We start from the raw sequence: 19,521 nt of genomic DNA, 5'->3' as shown, positions 1-19,521 counted from the left end.
TTTCAGAGAGAGAAGGAGGGAAGGAGGGAGGGAGGGAGGGAGGGAGGGGGAAACATGGACCCATCCATTGCCTCCCATACACGCCCCCACCAGGAAACAATCCACAACCCAGGCATGTGCCCTGACCAGGGAATCGAACCTACGACCTTTCTGTTTATGGGACAATGCTCCAATCAACTGAGCCACATGGGCCATGGTTCAAAAATATTCTTAATCAAAATTTTCCCTTTTAATACCAAGGGCAGATAGGGGTTCAATGGTAATCCACTCAAAATAATTTGGTATCAAAAGAAAGAACTTATGGACATGGACACCAGTGTGGTGACTGCAGTGGGGAGGGAGGTGGACAGAGGTGGCAGAGGGTATAGGCGAGGTAAATGGTAATGGAAAAAACACAAATTTAAAAATGAAAAAAGTTCTGCCAACTCAAAAAATTGCATAAACAAATCTAACGCTTCAATTATAGCATTTTAGCTGTTACATTACCTGTACATCAAGCTTTGACCAGTGTGGCTCAGTTGGTTGGGCATCAACCCACAAAGCAGGGTCACTGGTTTGATTCCCACCCAGGGCACAGGCCTGTTTTGTGGGTTCAGTCCCTGGTCAGGCACATACAAGACACAGCAGAGCGATGTTTCTCTCCCTCTCTTCCTCCCTCCCTTCCCCTCTCTCTAAAAATAATAAAAATAAATAAAATTAAAAAATGAAACAAATCAACAATTTTGCCCAAATCAGACCACACTACTGTCTTGAATCAAAAATAAAGAGAAACTAAAAGAGTCCATGCTCTTGATACGCCAAAAGGATTTGCCCTCACCCCCAAAAGGAGCATTCAGTAGAGTACCTACATTTTATACAACAATTCTTTCTAATCTGGAGGGCTACACACCAAACTGGTAACAAGAGCTTTCTCTGAGAAGGGGGTTGGAGAGAAGCGGATAGTGGAAACCTAACACTTAATTACCTTAACTGTACTGTCTTGACTTTTTTTTTAAGAAAAGTTATTTAAGTGTTACTTACACCATTTTTAAGAGATATTTCCTCACCTCACACCCCTTAAGATGGTCACTATCAAAAAATCAGAAAGCCCTGGCTGGTGTGGCTCAGTGGATTGAGTGCCGGCCTGTGAACCAAAGGGTCGCCAGTTCGGTTCCCAGTCAGGGCACATGCCTGGGTTGCGGGCCAGGTCCCCAGTTGGGATCATGCGAGAGGCAACTGATCAATGTATCTCTCACACACTGATGTTTCTCTCCCTCTCTTTCTCCCTTCCCTCCTCTCTCAGAAAATGACAACTGTTGGCGAGGATATAGAGAAACAGAAATCTTTGTGCACAGTTGGTGGGATTGTACAACGGTGCGCTATTAAGGAAAACAGCATGGAGGTTCCTCAAAAAACTAAAAATAGAACTACCATATGATCCAGCAATTCCACTTCTGGGTATTTATCCAAAAGAATTGAAAGCAGGGTCTTAAGATTAGATTTGCACATCCACGTTCATAACGACATTATTCACAATAGCCAAAAAGTGGAAGCAACCCAAGTGCCCATGGAAAGATGAATGGGTAACGAAAATGTGGCATACACATACCACGGAATACTAGAGCTGTGAAATACCGTATAATTTAATTTATAGGAGATATTTAAAGTAGTCAAATTCACGGAAACAGGAAGTAAATGGTGGTTACCAGGAGCTGAAGGAAGGAGGAAATAGGAGTTGTTTAATGGGTATAGAATCTCTGTTTGGCAAGATGAAAAAGTTCTGGAGCTCTTTTCCACATCAGTGTAAACACAGTGAACACTACTGCACTGTCCACTTAAAAAGGATTAAGCTGATAAATTTTACCTAACTTTTTAGCACATTAAAAGATACATGGAACTAGAAAAATGGTTAAGATGGCAAAAAAGAAAAAAAATCAAGGTAGCCAGAAAGAAAAAGAAACAGTATGCCTCCTCAAAAAAAAAAGTGATTTTCTTCAAAGTGGTAATCTTGGTAAATCATATACTAAGTTGGAATTTATGGCAACTAGCTGTATACAAAGTTAGTAAAAGAAAGTTACTTTTAATATGTGATTATGTGGCTTCTATTTCTAAACATCCTCAGATCAAATTTTTGCCTTCTAAGAAAATCAGTTTCAATATATTTGAAATAAAAATGAGAAAGCAGATTAGAAAATGGTGTTTGTTTAAAAGGCGGGGGATTTGTGAGTTTTTTTTAAACGTCAAGCTGAAGGTATATAAAAGTATGCCCAGAAACGAGTCTGAAAAAAGATGATAACAGTGGTTACCTACAGATAGTGGGATTCTCTAGTATTATCTGTATATCCTGAAGTTTTAAAGATGAATATTGATTTGGGTTGTAATATGCAAAAAACTAAAGTGGCTGGCTCCTGAGTATATTCTAAAGAATTTACCACGAAGTATGAAGATAACCCCAAAAGAAGATATTTCTGGCTATCTCTGATGACATTTTTGGAATAAATATATTGATGAGTGACAGTATGTTTGGAAAAAATCTACTGACAGAAAAATTAAATGTGTCCTGGCAAAACAGCACTCATTTGAATGTACACATTTGGGGAGCACCTATACTTCAACAATGCAAACCACAATGACTTCAACCTGTTTCATAGTGAAGGGATTATGAAGCCAGATATTTTGAGAGTTCAGACTTTAACCAACAAAAAGAAAAGCTGTCTTCCAACTATGACAAACACAGAACTATTTTATGACGAACTTTCAATTCTGTACTGGAGTCATTGGTATTTCCTAGTTCTTCCTCGTCCACTGTAAACACACTGTGATCTAAAGGATGACTAAAGAAAAAAAAAAACGAGGCTGTTTTCAAGATCAGTGTTTATCTTTTTCTTACAGAAAACCAACTACTATTTTATCTTTGGAAAGCAGAATTCACCACAAAATGAGGTCAGCAAAGCAAAACAAAACAAAACAAAACAAAAACAAAACTGTCTTGGCTGTAATTGTTCCATTTCCTACTCATTAAAAATAGTTATCAGATTTTGTTAAATTCACACAAAAAATAGTAAATTTGTCTGATAAACAGGAAGGAAACCTCAGGGCCAAAGAATGAGATAATTGTTTCTTCAGGCAGGTTTTGAGTCATCTGGTTGGGTTGTACTGGTTTCACAGGCATGGAACAGAAATGACATGTAATTTACCGTGTTTCAAATATTTTGTACTTCCTCATTCAGACAGAAATTTACCACTGCTTACGTACATCTCCAAAACATACATACATATATATATACACATATGTATATATGTGTATGTGTATATGTATATGTATCTATATAATTTTCTCTTTGGGAATGGCATCCCCAAATCTATTCATTCTTTTCTGAGTTAAGGGAATATAGGTAGGAAAAAAATCACAAAGGAACATTTGCTTCAAGACTTGCCTTTCAAATGCTTCTCTTTTCAAAAAACTTTTAAAAATCTACATTTTCTAAGAGGAAGAGCTATTCTGTCGAAGTAAAGTCTATCTAGTCTTCATTTCCTAATATATCCCTGTGTGCACAGAGAACGTTTCCTAATAGGTTTCATTTCCTAATAGACCAACCAGTATGTGCACAGAGAATGCCAGGTTCACTGATGACAACTACCTTCCACCTCATCTCCCTTAGTCACGGGCATTATCATCTTGCAGGAAAAGAAAACTCCAAAATTCTTTTGAAAAGAAATCATGTGCAAGGCTCAATTCAGCTATGATAATCTGGATTCATAATGAAACATTCTGTGAGAATAAGGAACAAAAGTAAGAAAAGTCAGTCTTGAGACTATGCACAACCGTGCCCCCAGATGATGTGACCTCATAAACAGGCTCAGAGTCAATATTAGTTAAGGGAGGCGAGCCATCATCAGAGGATTTAGTAAACTTGTTGAAGTCCTCCTATCACTTGGTGCTTACTTACTCACCAGTTTAACTCGTGTCATAATGCAACACATAAATCAGCCCCCCCAATGGAAGAGGAGATTCATTCCAACAAGCATGAAGTAAAATAGTCTGTTATTTCAGAAGGACTGACATGTGTGGGATGGGGGGTGGGGGGGAATGTACCATTATTATTTTTATATCTCCTATTTAAAAGACCATTCAAAGGATTAAACATGTCTGAAAAAGAGACCACTGGGTATCCCCACCCCCAACTAAAGCAATGAACATGCACTTGAGAATCTATCTCTAGCTCCCACAGAAAGCTACTTATCCTCTCCTTAAGTTGGAGCCAGTGTGGGCTCTGAATAAAACACATCATTGCTTCAAGGAGTCAGAAAGAAGTAGGAAAACAAAGGGTGACAGTATTTAAAGTGCCTTTAAGACTATATTCATTCAAAACACAATTGTACTATATATAATGCTATTATCACGAAGATGCAGCTTACCAGTCCAAATTACAGGCTCTCAGCATAATGAAAAATACAACTTTGCTCTAAATTCTTGCCTCTACAAGTTTTTGTGTACAATGAACACAAGCTTTAAAACCGACTACATTAATTGGTATTGATGAAGCTTTCCAATAAAACTAGCATGAGGCCATGCAAAAATTAAGAAAAACTTAGCAGCCTCATGTAGTGGTTCAGTTGGTTGGAGTGCTGTCTATACAAGAAGACTGTGGCTTTGATCTGTGGTCAAGGCACATACCTAGGTTGCAGGTTCGATCCCTGGTCAGGGAGCGTGTGGGAGGCAACCAATTGATGTTTGTGTCTCTCTCACATTGATGTCTGTCTGTCTGTCTGTCTCTCTCTTTCTCTCTCTCCCCCTCTTCCTCTCTCTGTCTAAAATCAATAAATACATCCTCAGGTGAGGATCAAATGATAAAAGAAAAACTCAGCAAAAGTAAAAAACACACAACTTGTAAGTTCAAAAATATACCTTTAGATTGAGATTTTTTCCCTGAAAATATCTACGTAGTTTCATGTTATATGCACTAATTCTAAAATTCCACTTAAGCATTATTGTAGGAAAATCAACTAATACAAGCTTTTTTAATCCCTTCATTAAAAAAAATCCTTTGGTACCTTCCTATCATGATATAAATAACTCAAATCTCAATTTTTTGAAATACGTATGTTTGCTAGAGCTTTCTCTTTTTTAGAGCTTTCCTATGTATTTAATTATTTGCAGTAATTATAAATGTACCACACAAAGAAATGTCAAAATTCATTTCCTAGCCTCAAAGAAGTTCCAGTTTAGTCTAGAAAGGACATGGATATGGAATACATAAACATACAGACTACAAACTAAACCTTTATATCATAAAAGTCTACAAATATGCATAAGCCTCATAGGGTAATATGTTTATCAAAAATGTCTAGTACATTATCTGCTGTCCTGCATTTTGTCTCTGCCCCCACCCCATTCTTTTAAAGTTTAATTCATCTATTTCTTACTCCCCCTTCCAGCATTAGCTTCGAATGAGAGGCTATTTGCATTTTAGAAGTGGATGGAAGAGTGTTACAGTGGCCTAAGCGGAATTCAGTTCCAAATGAGAAGTGAATGTATTTCAGTCGGATCTACTTTTCACAGTCTCAAGTCCACAGTACTAACCTGAAATTCTAGATCACTGGGCAGACGTGATGCAGAAGGAATTGAAAATACTTTACATTCATATCATGCTTTGTAGTGGACTGTGTGTGCTTTTCCCATGCGTCATCTCATTTGAACCCCCTAAATATCCTGTGTGATATGGAGGAGCATATTACTGTCACCACAGTCCCTTAATAAGGGGACTCCAAAAGAGAAGACATCTCATTAAGGTTGCTTAGTCAACACCCGAAACACTAACTAGAGGCCAAGCCTGTGCTTTCAGACCACGTCCAGCAGTGCAAGCAGTTTTTTTTCTTCTTCGTGATGTACCACCCAACAGGGAAAAAAATCAAGTTAATTCTGCACAGAAATATGTATTTATGTGAGTAAAAACGTGTTCACTATTCTGCATAGAAATACGTATTTATGTGAGTAAAAATGTATTCACTACTCAAGGAGAAATTCCCTCAGAGATGCCTAAATTGGGAGGGGAAAAAATCTTTATTATCTTTAAAAATATGTGGCATTTAAAATAATAAGCGAGTAAAATACAGTTACAGTATTTCTTTTCCAATGGACAGAAAAATCAAGATCAAACAGCCCCGGCAGCTCAGTTGGTTAAAGCATCATCCTAATACACCCAGGATGTGGGTCTGATCCTGGGTCAGGGCACGGACAGGAAGCAACCAATGAATGTACAAATAAGTGGAAGGACAAACTGATGTTTCTCTCTCCCTTTCTTCCCCCCTCCCAACTCCTTCTCTCCCTTCCTCCCTTCCTCTCAAATCAATACATAAGAAAGACCAAACAGCCACAGAGAATATGTGAGGTAACAATGCCCTACAGACAAAAAGATCCAGTCATCTCGGGCTCTGAGTGCGGGTCACATCTGTCCTTAGGGAACGAACTGATGCAGACCAGGTTTTACTGTCTACCTTCTCACCCCTGAGGCATCTGAGGACTCTCCCATCTCCAACCCACATCTCTCTCATGAAAACTCCATACCCCTGGGTTCCATGTCAGCTGAGTATCACCTCTTAATGTCCACAGATACTTCAACAAGCCCAACCTCTTCAAAATCAAATTACCTTCACCCCCAAAACACACTCGGCCTTCTTCCTCTTTCCCATTTCAATGAATGGTTCTAATAGCCACTGAATTTTCCAACCCAAAAGCCTGAACGGCATCCTTGTATTCTTCTCCCTCCTCTGCCACATTCAGTCAGCTACCAAGTTGTGAATGAGTACTTTCAGAGAGCCCCAAGAATGTACACCACCACAACACTACTGTAGCAGCCTCCTACGAGAGGCCAGCTAAAAGGTACTAGCAGCTCATGTTTATCGAGACTTACATTGTACCAAGCACCATGCTAGGCTTTAGGTCTGAGTTAATGAGTTAATTCTCCACACTACAATTTGAGGTTGGTGCTAGCCTCATGCTTGTTTTACAGATAAGGACACAGCTACAGAGAACTCTGGTATCTCGCCCACGGTAACAGGTGAGGCCCAAGGTCTTAATATTGCGCTGAGTCCTCCCTTCTCTGTCCTTGCGTGCACTTTTCTGCTCTACTTGGAAGGCCCTTTCACAACCTGTCAGCCCAGCTTCAAAGGTCAGCACAAGCTCAGGCTCCTCTACAAAGTCTCCTGATGCCCCCTGCTGGTGCTCGTTCCTCTAAGTCAGTGGCTCTCAAAGTTGGCGGCAAGCTCTAAAAACTAGCCGCCTAGATCTCAACCCTACAGATTCTGATGGCATTGGCCTGGGTGAAACCTGGGCATTGGGGCTTATAAAAGCCCCCCAGCAGGTTCTGATATACAGTCAAGGTTGAGACCCACTGCTCTATGTTTCCTCAACACACAGACATCAACACACAGACATCAGAGCACCTCCCCCACCACATTGGAATGGGCTGCTTCTGTTTGTGCTAACAGTACAGTGACACGCTCCTCAAATGGAAGTTTCACAGTCACCTGGAGTGGGGTTTTTTTTTGTTTTGTTTTTTGTTTTCTCCCCCCCAAAACTAGAGGTTCCTGCCTAGTGCACTGTTGGTGGGAATGCAGACTGGTGCAGCCACTGTGAAAACCAGTATGGAATTTCCTCAGAAAACGAAAAATAGAACTGCCTTTGGACCCAGCAATTCCACTACTGGGATTATACCCTAAGAACCCTGAAACACCACCCCAAAAGAATGTATGTACCCCAATGTCCATAGCAGCACAATATAAAAGCCAAGTGCTGGAAGCGGCCTAGATGCCCATCAGTAAATGAGTGGATCCAAAAACTGTGGTACATTTACACAGTGGAATTCTATGCAGCAAAAAGAAAGGAGCTCCTCCTACCCTTCACAACAGCATGGATGGAACTGGAGAGCATTATGCTAAATGAAATAAGTCAGGCAGTGAGGGACAAATACCATATGATCTCACCTTTAACAGGAACCTAATCAACAAAAGAAAAAAGCAAGCAAAATATAATCAGAGACATTGAAATTAAAACAGTCTGGCAGTAACCAGAGGGGAGGTGGGAGGGGATAATGGGAGTAAGGGTTTTCAGGAACAACTATAAAGGACACACAAACAAAACCAAGGGGCAGGTGGTGAAAGCAAGGAAGGGAGGTGGGTTTGGCTGGGGTGGGGGGGAGTGGTATGGGTAAATGGAGACAACTGTAATTGAACAATAAAATAATTTTAAAACAATAACTACAAAAAAAAAATCCTAGAGGTTCCTGCACGTCACTTATAAACTAAATCTGATTTGTGGCCAGGACTCTGGAAAACTACTCATCTCTTGACTAATTCTGATGCATAGCCAAATTTGGGGACCCTCTCCTAGGTAAAAACTGGGTATTTTCATTTATACCTGCCAGGGCACAGAACGGTGCCCAGGCCATAGCTGGACCATGGTAAACATTTGTGTAATGAATGAAATCTATTCATGTGAATCTGGGAACTGGGTGTATCTATTCAACATTCAGGCTTCCTAAAGCAGCAGCCGGAAAAACTGCTTCCTGCAATGAAATTCAAATTCTGGCCAGCCTTTCAAATGTGGTTTTTAATCCTTTAGTGCCCCCTACTGACGTAAAGATGAATGGCTAAATCAAAACAGTTGCAGTTCAACTATTTTAATGGTGTATGCGCATAACTAGTCACACACTGTACTTTTTCTGCCAACACCTGTACTACCAACTCCTTTGCCTTCCAGTCCTAGCTGATCCAAGCTGATAACTCGCAGAGCCAGATCAACCCTATTTGCTCTGTCCGCACTCCCAAGCTGCACTCATGACAGACCTGCCCCAGCAGCACTCAGCAGAGCCCTTCAAAGCCTCTCATTTATCTTTTTTGTTCCTTGCCCAGTGCCTCTTCCAAATTCCACCACACTCGTAAAACTAGTCACGTAAAAACACAAGAAACCATTCATCTATCAATGTGCCTCAGTGCTTGCCATTAAAAGTATGATGGGGGAGCAGCAGCATCTGTATCTCCCAGAACTTGTTAAAAATGGACAATCTGAGGCCCCACTTCAGACCTACTGAATGGGAAGCTGCATTGTAGAAAGAGTCGCACGCACATCACAGTTTGAGAAGCACTGGTTCTCAACAACCAGACCTAACACCACCGTTTTAGGACAAATTATTTTTAAAGTAACTCTTTCGCTATGCTTGAACAGAATTCATCACCTAGGTACAAGCATACGTCCAATAAAAGAGAGCAGCAGACTGATTTGATGGCAACATCACGGAGAACAAAAAGGAAAAGATTTGTAAGAATTATATTTCAATAATAAAGGCTCAACACAACTAAAGATGTGAAGACCAACTCAAGTACTCAGAAGGGGTGGTACCATCCAGATGAGAACCAGTGTCCACAATCACTCCCATCCCTCTCCTTCCACCTCACGGGACGAAGGGAATCTCTCCTCCTTTGAAAGCTGGGGGACCCCCTCTTGTAAAAGCTCCCTCCCCACACTCCTCCCTAGGCCACATACACTGCCACATCTTGAATACTCCAACAACCGGAAGACAACTCTAGAATCTTGACCCAACCTGTCGCTGTCAGCATATTCTCTCTCCTTCCCTTGACGGTCAAGCTTATCCACCATTGTGCACATTTACACTTCTCTCAGTCGCCACCCACGTTAATCCAGCTTTCACTTCCATTAGTTAAACCTACATGTATCGTGAAAGCTTTTCAAATTGCCCAAATCGATAAATACTTTCCCAAACTCACTGAACTCATCTTTCTGTAATGGACATTGTTGGTTGTGCATCCGGTCTCCATTCCCTCGCTGTGTTCATGAATTAATTCCCCTCCTATGTGATTAAGGTGAAGTGACCTTATCTGGACATGACCCTGTGTCTAAGCCAATCAGAGCATGGCATTTCCCTAGCCACCGAAGGGTCATGACTCCTAAAGGGTCAGGGGCAGACACCTGACCTAAGTTGGTCAGATCAGACTGAAGGAAGAGCATGATCCAAGCATGGGAATCTTGTCCTCTCTCTTACTCTAGAGCAGAGGTGTCAAACTCATTTTCACCAGGGGCCACATCAGCCTTGCAGTTGCCTTCAAAAGGCTGAATGTGATTTCAGCTCCTTAGCAGTTAAGGAGTAGGTACATTTATACAGCCCTAAAATTATCTTGGCCCTTTGAAGGCAACCTTGAGGCCAATGCAGCCCCCTGGGGTGAAAATTAGTTTGACACCCCCTGTTCTAGTGACTGGGAAAGCATGTGTTATAGGCAGTCATCTTGCAACCATAGGGGAACCAATCTCACTGTTGAAAGCCAAGAGACAGGGCCCTCGATGGCACTGTTGACCCACAGGAGCCCACCCTTCCCCTGGACTTTATGACATAATTTCCCTTACTATCTAAGCAATTGGGTTCACCCAGCTGAATGCAACCTAACAGCCTGTCATTCTTGAAACTTTCCTCCCTTAGTTTTCAAAACATCACTCTTCTCATTCCTCTACTTCTCAAAAGTTGCTTCTCGAACATCTCTGGCCTCCCCTCTTCCTCTACCTACTCCTTGTATTTTGGGGTCCCCCAAGGTTTCTTGCATCTTATCTACTCCAACTACATGTTTCCATCATTTCGGCTCCCTCTATCTTTCCCTTGACACAACAGAACGGAGTTCATGGCATGTCTGCCAGTTGAGTACCAGTGCTGTTCCCCAGTCCATCCACCTCAGGGACTCCTATTTGCCTTTCAAAACTAAATGTCAGTGTCTCCACTGTGAAGCCTCTCCTTAAGTCCCCAGGGATTCCTTGCCTTTTTGTGCCATGGACTTCTTTAGCAGTCTGGTGAGCCCTGTGGACCCCTTCTCAAAGTAATGCTTCTAAATGCCTGAAATACCAATTATATTGCAATAGTTATAAAAATAGTTTAAAATCCAAAATCTGATATAGTAATATGTGCTTCTCTATTAGCTCCTTAAAGAAAAAGATCTGTCCTGGCTGGTGTAGCTCAGTGGACTGAACACGGGCCTATGAACCAGAGGATCGTGGTTCGATTCCCAGTCAGCGCACATGCCTGGGTTGCAGGCCAGTTCCCAGGAAGGGACACACGAGAGGCAACCATACATTGATATTTCTCTCCCTCTCTCCTTTCCTTCCTCTCTAAAGATAAATAATTTTTTTAAATCTTTAAAAAAAAGATCTAACAGTGAGTCCTGGAAGTACTGTAATTTTGTAGTGATGAGCATAAATGACATCTGCAACAAGAATATGATGTGAAAATGTCTGTGACTTGCACTGGTCTCGGACTTCTACTGGTGACAGGTACTGCTCATACAACTGATTTGTTGCTGTGGTAGCTTATCATTTAATGAGTCCCAACAGATGACAGCTAGTGGTAGGGAAGTTAGGGGGTGGATGGATTGAGCAAAAAGGAAAAAGGGATTCAGGGAGATGGACAACAGTGTGGTGATTGCTGGGGGGAGGGGTTACAAGGAGACAGAATGATAATGGAAAGAAATATAATAAAGATATTTTTAAGAATTAATTAATCAGTGGGTCCTAGCAAACCACACGACCTCTCCTCATATCCATGTAATCCCCAACCACAATGACTCTGGAGTTGGCCAGGTGACCTGTCTTGACATCAGCAAATGTGAAGCAAGCAGGTAAGTTTGCACACTGGGACTTGCTCTCTTGGAACCCAGTAGCCATTTGAGGAAGCCCAACTTAGGCACACTGAGAGGTACCAAGCCCCCAGATAGGGGAGTAAGACCACCCTGTAGTGTAGCCACCAGCTGAATTCAGCTGCTGGGCGAATGCCAGCAGAACTGCCCAGCCAACCTAGATGGCAAAGACAAATCAGTTTTCAGGCACTGGCTTGCAGTGGTTTATTCTCTAGCAACAGATAAATGAAACAGTTGCCTACATCTATAACTGAAGAAATGGCCAAACTTCAGTGGGAGATTAGTGAAAAAATTCTTTTTCCATCAGAAATCAGGGTCTCCCAGGATTCTCTCCAGATACTTTTGAGGGGCTGTGGTTCTCAAGATAAGAACCCCTGGTTTAGGCAGAGAAAATACTGCTCTCTCTTTTTAGTACCACAGTACGTTGTTCATACCCATGTAAACTGATCACAGTGTTTCCCTTGTCGTTGCAACCCTAAAACTGAGCTGAGTTTCTAGCACATAATGGGTGTTCAACACAAAGTAATCAAGTGGGTGCAAGCTGCTTATGGGATCTGTCATCCTGACTAAACTGGGAGCTGCCTGAAGACAAAATAAAAGCGAATGCCCAGATGGTATTTCTATGCGCCAGAGCCCCTTCCAAGTGCTTTACACATACTAACTTATTTATTCTTTATAACATTCCTACGAGGTATGTGCTATTCCCCCGATTTCACCAATAGGAAAACAGGTACAAAGCAGTGAAATGACTTGCTCAAGGTCATACAGCTAGAAAAGTGGCAATGCCAGGATTGGAAGGTGAAATCTATGTTCTGATTTTTATAGCCTGTACTAACGCGCCCAAAGTACACTGCAGGGATTCGACAAAACTTTTGAGTGGTACTTTTGAAATTTCATTAGCATTATTATATCGGTGTTATGCTTCTTGCAGACTCATTTCTGGTAGCTTGTTTTTCATGATAGAAACTATCATTTACTTTCTTAAGTAGTAGAAAGGTAACTTCACGTTAAAGTGAAGATTTTCGAACAAAGTCTTCACTGTACAAGTCCATTTCTTTCAAAGGACACGAATTCATAAAATTTAAAGAGGACAACTTGTCCATACGAGATAATGTTCACTAAGGAGAGGAGCGAGCTCCAGCTTCCCACCCCCTCGACCCAGCTACTCCAGTGCCAGCAACCCCCACATCCTGCAAATGTTTTTCAAGTGGGCGGCCCTCCCCCATTCACCCACTAGGTTCTGAAACCTGACCCTACCGAGCAACCGAAGCCGAACCCCGCAGTGCCTGGAGATGGCCTCACCCTACCACAAACCCAAGAGGGCACCCTACCACAGACCCAAGAGAGCACCGGGGGAAGAGGGTGAATACTTTGGGGGTTACTTGAATTTTTCAGAATGTTTTATTCACGAAAGTACGACCCAAATAGCCCCACCCACCCCGGAGTCTCACGCCTCCACCTGGCAACCGCCGGCTCCAAGCGGACAAGTGAATGAACCACCGGAGCAAGACGCAGCCGGCCGGAGGCGAGAAAAGCCTCGCGGTGAACAGGGCTTGGTCCCCAGAGAGGCCCGTGAGAGCGCGGGAAGGGCTCCGGGAGGCCGGGAGGGAGCGGTGACATCGGTGACCCAACTCCAGGCTCTCACCTTGAACATGTCGCTGGCAGCGGCGGCTCCGGCGGGTCACCCCGGCCTAGGCCACGCCCACTACAGACAGGCGGCTACGGCGGCCGGATAGGGCCCTGATTCTTCCGACCGCAGGTGGGCCGCGTTGCGAGCGTAGGCGGTACAGCCGAATGGATCTCGCGAAAGCTTAGTTCGGAAGCCTGGGTTACAAGCGACGTCGCTAAGCTGCGGCGCGTCGCGCTAAACTGCGGCGCGTCGCGCGAAGGTGTGGCGTGCGGCGCTAAGCTGCGGCGCGTGGCGCAAAGCTGGGGCGGGTCGAGCTTCGCGCGGCCAGAGAACTCAAGCCCCGCCTTCCGGAGGCTCCGCCCCTGCGCCGACGGTTGCTAGGCGGCCAGAAACCGCCAGCTCCTTGTGAGCAGCACGAGCGGTGGGAGGAGGGAGGCGCGGGAAGACCAGCGCCACTGCGAATCGGCTTCCGCTGCCGGGATTGGGCGCCCAGTAACGTGGGCTGAGAATTTGTGCGCTAGGCCGCCGCGCGGGGGCGCCCGGTGGACCATCGGTGACTTGAAAAGCCTCGGAGCCCGGAACCGCCGAGTTTGGAACCTGGATTTACCTCCCAAAAGGTTTCAGTATTTTTTTTTTTTTACCATGGATGAGATTTCTAAGGTCTTAAATTTGAACTAATTTGCTACGATTTTTAGTCTGCCAAGGCCCTGACCTTTTGTTTTCCCATCGATATACTTAGGTGTATGCCCCTAACTAGGAATCAAATGTTTGTCCCTTAATACTAGTAGAAATAAGTAATAATGACGATTACCTTACTGACAAGAATAGTAAGCTCTACCATGGCGTTTACTATGTGCCCAGCTCAGTCCGAACTCCTTACACATATTTATCTAATCTTTTCAACAACCGAAGTCGGTGGACAGTATTCCCAATCTGAGGAAACTGAGGCACGGAGAAGTAATTTGTATAAAGCCACACAGAAGGTGGGAAGCCAGGATCCAAACCTAGGTCGCCTGCGTTTATAGACTGTGATCTCACCTAAATAATTGTTATAGTGTGCCGTAATGGAGGTGTGTTTGATATTTCGTTTTGTATTTCATGCTCTAACGCTGTAGAACGTATAAACCCATTCAGGCGGGCACCTAGATGATTTGGGAGGTTTGTGTGGTGATGTTCACCAGTCAAAGACCACTTGGAACACCTCTGTAGTTGAACAAGCTGGGTTTGTTTCGTTTCTCATTGCTGAGAGGAAATCACACACTTTGGGAAACAGTTGGGGCATCACCTTAAGGTTAGGAGGATTTATTATAGGATTTGGGCTTGGTTGGGTGATTTGGGGGCAAGTTCAAGGAAGCAGGGCTTTGCTCTGAATTAGGTGTTGTTAGGAAGCCACCTAATACCAAAGCCCAGCTGTGAGTGCCCGGCCAGCTCCCAGATGTTCAGGGCTGCTTTTCTCCTTCTCAAGCGAATTGTATATTCCAAGCCACCCCCATCCACAATCCTAAGGAGAAATATTGAGAAGACTCTGAAGGCTGTGCATTAGGAATGGAATGTCATATGTATATAAAAATGTGAAGTATAGTGGTAAATCGGGGCAGGAGTTCTTAATTCAGGGGGGTATGTGAAGTCAGATAGGAAAAAACTACAACTTTATTTTTACTAACCTCTAACTGAACTTTAGCATTTCTTTCAAGTATAGTGGAGGCAACAAACCACAGTACTATCAGCAATACCTGTGACTTTGCCATCAATAGAAAGTACAGAGCCCTGGCAGGTATGATTCAGTGGTTTAAGCATCGGTCTGTGAACCGAAGGGTCACCAATTCGATTCTCAGTCAGGGCACATGCTTGGGTTGCAGGCCAGGTCCCCAGTAGGGGGTGTGTGAAAGGCAACCACACATTGATGTTTCTCTCCTTCTCTTTCTCCCTTCTTTCCCCTCTGTCTAAATATAAATAAATAAAATATTTTTTTGTAAAGGAAAATACAGATATCTTCATATCATGTTATAGTCATGGAAGACTTCTTTAGATATCATTTCTACTCATTACCACTTCACAAGTACAGTAGGGATTAGAGCTCTCATTTAATGCATAAGAAAGCACGTGTCGATAATTTTGTTTTTTGAAAATGTTGCAACAATGATTTCAATGTAATTGAAGTTTTTTGTAATCCTGTATATTTTATGTTATGCATTTTTACTTTTTTTATCCTCACCCAAGGACATGCTTATTGATTTCAGAGAGAGAGGAAGGAAGAGAGAAAAACATTGATGTGAGAGAGAAACTTATGCATCCCAACTGGAGAGGGAACCAGCAACCCAGGTATGTGGCATGACCAGGAATCTAACTTGTGACCTTTTGGTTTACAGGATGGCACTGCAGCCAACTGAGCCACACTGGCCAAGGCTATGCATGGTTTCTCCAAGGCTATGCAACAGCTCTTTGAAGGAGTGTGCCATAGAGGTCCACGACACCAACAGACGAGATAGAGAGCCCCTGGTTTAGTAGAAGAGACTAAGCAGTAACTAAGAATTTGGGAACTGCATCCAAATTAGAGTATTGCATCAAAGGACAGAAAATCAGAGATGGAACCAGATGATTTAGTACACACCCTCACACTTACCAAGGTGGGGACTGTGCTAGAGAGGTTAGGGGTGGGGTTAGAGGTTAGAGGTTAGGGGTGACCAAAGTTTCATAGCTATATCATGACAAAATCGGGGTGGAAATTTTTTAGGCAAGCATGTAAAAATCCTCTACTCTGCTAGGCATTGAGGATTCCATAGTTAGCAAGGTGCCTCCTCCCCTCAGTGAGATTGGTTTGGTGACAGCCAAGAAAACTATGATGCAATATGAGAAGTAACGTATAAGGAATGCATATCCAGTATTATGGGACCTTGGACGTAGGAGTGTGCAGTTCTGTAAAAAAGGAACTGATGTTTTGTCCTGGCTGGCATAGCTCTGGATTGAGCACAGGCCTGTGAATCACACGATCATGGTTCGATTCCCAGTCAGGGCACATGCCTGGTTTGCAGGCCAGTTCCCAGCAGGGGACTCACGAGAGGCAACCACACATTGATGTTTCTCTCCCTCTCTCCTTCCCTTCCCCTCTGAATAGAAATAAATAAAAATTTTTTAAAAAATGGAAAACTTAAGAAAAGAGGCATCAATTGGCATCAATTAGCTCAGGGGGTCTTCAAGAATGAATTGACGTTTGCTGGTGGCAGGGAATTCGTCCCGGGTAGAGGACATGGCATGATCAACGGCCCAGAATTGTAAAACATTGACTGATTTTGGCAAGAAGGTCTTGTCCTCACAGAGTATAGAGAGGAATGCTAATGAAAGTTGGTACTTTGAGATTTGAAAGAGAGAACGGAGCTAGGTTGTGAAAAGGCTTGAATGGCACTCTGAAGACTCTAGTCGTCAGCCAGGAGGAAATGAGGTGTCCCCGAAAGATGGTAAGTTGGGGAGTGATAAAGTTGAGTTATTCATCTAAAAAGTTAACTCCAGCTGCAGTGTGGAGAAAGAATAGGAGGACAAAGAGCCTGGAGACAGGGAGAGCAGTGGGAAGGTGATTGGAAAGACCCCCCCTTATCTTTCCCATATCCCTCATGATATTTTAGTACGCAAAGACTGTAAACTGTAAGCAATATTAAGAGATACACTCAGCTTTCCTTTTTAAGGGGCTCTGGAATTAGTGCAATGAGCAAATGATACTTGAGTCTCATCCAGTGCGATAATACAGACTATGGCTTCAAATGCTTAATTTATATACTTTCAGAGTACTTTGGGAGAAGAAAGATGAGTCGTTTCTCAAAGGCAGCAATTACTGGTGCTCGAAAATCAGTTCATCCAAGCTGGGTAAAAGGCTGCAGAGTAATTTCGCCAAGGATTGAAAGGAAAAAGGAAGCACCCCTGGGAGCAGCCATCTTTCACCTTGTATCATTTGCCACAACTGAACAGTTTACATACGGTATTTACCCAGGGAACATCAAGCCCTTCTTGTTTTGTAAATGATAGGGTTTGTGTGTGTTTTAAAATTACTTTTGGATTGAGTAATTATTATAATTACAGCATGTCATAGTTGACAAAGCATGTGAACGCACATCTCTTTGATCCTGACACAGCTCTGTGAAGCAGTCTCACTACGTTTTATACGTGAGGGAGCAGCAACTGGGAGAAGGTAGGTGGTTTGTAGAAGGTTAGACAGCTAATAAATGGCATAGGCTCCGATTCAAAGGGTTTTTCCCATACTCCAGGCCTTTTCTACCCAACACGTTGTAGCCTGCATTTTGCCAGCTCACAGTGATGGTGACGTTATACAGAAATATCTCTCCTTGCATGTGGTCCTGTGAGGGGTAATGACAGGGTTGGGGGGGTTGGGGAGAGGGAGATCCCTGTGACCTGCTAGTTCCCAAGGTAATTCTCTGACCTGTCTGGGCCACACCTGGTTCAAGCATCCATGAGAAAGGAGTTTCTTTCCTAGGGCGTGGGCATCTGCTCCTTCAAGAGAATTCAGCCTACTGTAAACTTCGACAAGTCCACATTGTATTTTCTTAGTATTTGAACTTGTTGGACAGTGTTTTTAAGAACTAACAGGCCCTGGCTGGTGTAGCTCAGTGGACTGAGCACGGGCCTGCGAACCAGAGGATCGTGGTTCGATTCCCAGTCAGGGTGCATGCCTGGGTTGCAGGCCAGTTCCCGGCAGGGGACACACGATACATTGTGTGTTCTCGGCAGAGGCAACCATACATTGATATTTCTCTCCCTCTCTCCTTCCCCTCCCCTCTAAAGATAAATAAATAAAAATATTTTTTTTAAAAAGAACTAACTATAGTGGGATCATTTTAGGTCATGGATGGTTTTAGAAAACAAGTTTGTCCCCTCACATATTATTTACAATATTTTATACATACACACACATACACACACACACACACAAAAATACTCATACCTTTTGATGATAAAGTTGTAGCCAGGGTGGTTTTTTAATCTTAAGGGAAATATTCTCAAGTATCTCATCTCCTCATTCTAACTGGATTTTGCAAATGACCGGTTCCAGTTGCCACATCCAAATGTTCCTCATTGGGTCAGTCTCACAGTGCGGGAGGGGGAGGTGCGGGAGGAGGAAGCGTGAATTCAGCGTTCCCTAAGATTTTAGGAAAATGAAAACGACTTCACAGATCTTAACCTCTTTTTTCTCTCTCTCCCTCAGAAGTCAGAAAGATATTGCAGCTCTAACGATACAGAGAGCTTGGCTATCTCATACGGACAAAAGAATATTATCTCCTAAAGCACACAATTTTTGCAGCGGTATGTAGTTTGCTTTTTGTTTTGTCTGACAGATTTCATTTCACTGCAGTATTGTTTATAACAGTGAAGAAAGTAAACCATATAATGTTCATCAAGATGTTGCTGGTTCAATAAAGTGTTGGTGCTTTCATAGTGTTAAACCTTGAAACCTTGCATGTGAATCTGCAGTAGAAAGTTAGCCAAGATACTGTGTTAGTGAAAAAGGCAAGTGCAGAACAGTATGAGTAATATGGTCCTATCCGAGTAAAAAAATGCATACCCTCCACTTCTCCCCCCGCAAAAAAACAAACAAACAACAACAACAACAAAAATAGTAAGCCTGGAAGAATATTAAGACTTCCCTCATATAGTACCAAATAGTGTCCTAATAAAATCACTCATGATTATAGTACTCTATAATTAGCAATAGTCACACTGAGGGAATTTTAACCCCTCTGAAAAAACCCTCAAGTCTGAGCAGTGTATACACTTCTTCACCATCTGACCCACAGACCCATTTCTGATGTCAGTGAAAGCAGGATCCCTCAGAGAAAACCCACCCAGGTAAACTGGCGACATTGCAGGTCCATTGTCCATCGTCTTCGCATAGAGAACTTGTATTTAAGTACCATGGTACTAGTTTGACTATAATTTTAGATTTGTTTAATAACAGAAAGAAGGAAATTAATTCTTTTTTTCCCATCTATTATCCTAATGCTTCAAGTTACTAGCTTCCATGGATAATGCTTTGCCGTTTTAAAAGGCCATTGGTGTACATTTTTATGTGATTGTCACAGGCATAAATGTTGGGCAGGGCCATATGGAGGCGAAAGTGGGGGCTTTAACATGTTCTTCCCACTGAAATACTTGTAACCCTGGCCTCCAGTGGGAATGAAAATTTTAAGCACAATAAAAGGTGGAAATGTTTC

General features: G+C 42.8%; 1 protein-coding gene and 1 long non-coding RNA gene across 3 annotated transcripts in view; one reads left to right on the top strand and one right to left on the bottom strand.

Annotated features, from left to right (window-relative positions):
• Nucleotides 1-13,580, bottom strand: part of APOO (apolipoprotein O) — a 54,795-nt gene extending 41,215 nt beyond the window's left edge. For both annotated transcript variants that reach the window (XM_037046219.1, XM_037046220.1), the window contains exon 1: nt 13,319-13,580. In XM_037046219.1, coding sequence (XP_036902114.1) covers nt 13,319-13,327 — 9 coding nt within the window. In that variant the 5' untranslated portion in view covers nt 13,328-13,580. The remainder of the gene's footprint in view (nt 1-13,318) is intronic.
• A 14-nt stretch (nt 13,581-13,594) lies between these two features.
• LOC118987186 (uncharacterized) lies at nt 13,595-19,209 on the top strand. Its single transcript, XR_005066522.1, has 4 exons — nt 13,595-13,920; nt 17,082-17,483; nt 18,516-18,613; nt 19,105-19,209. It is a non-coding gene; the product is annotated as an uncharacterized LOC118987186 (long non-coding RNA).
• Nucleotides 19,210-19,521: the final 312 nt, after the last annotated feature.

The sequence above is a fragment of the Sturnira hondurensis genome, unplaced genomic scaffold (genome assembly GCF_014824575.4).
Source record: "Sturnira hondurensis isolate 20B ecotype Veracruz unplaced genomic scaffold, ASM1482457v3 Scaffold0005220, whole genome shotgun sequence".
NCBI lineage: Eukaryota > Metazoa > Chordata > Mammalia > Chiroptera > Phyllostomidae > Sturnira > Sturnira hondurensis.
Note: the sequence above shows the minus strand (reverse complement) of the source record. Positions and strands in the feature narration are given on the sequence as shown.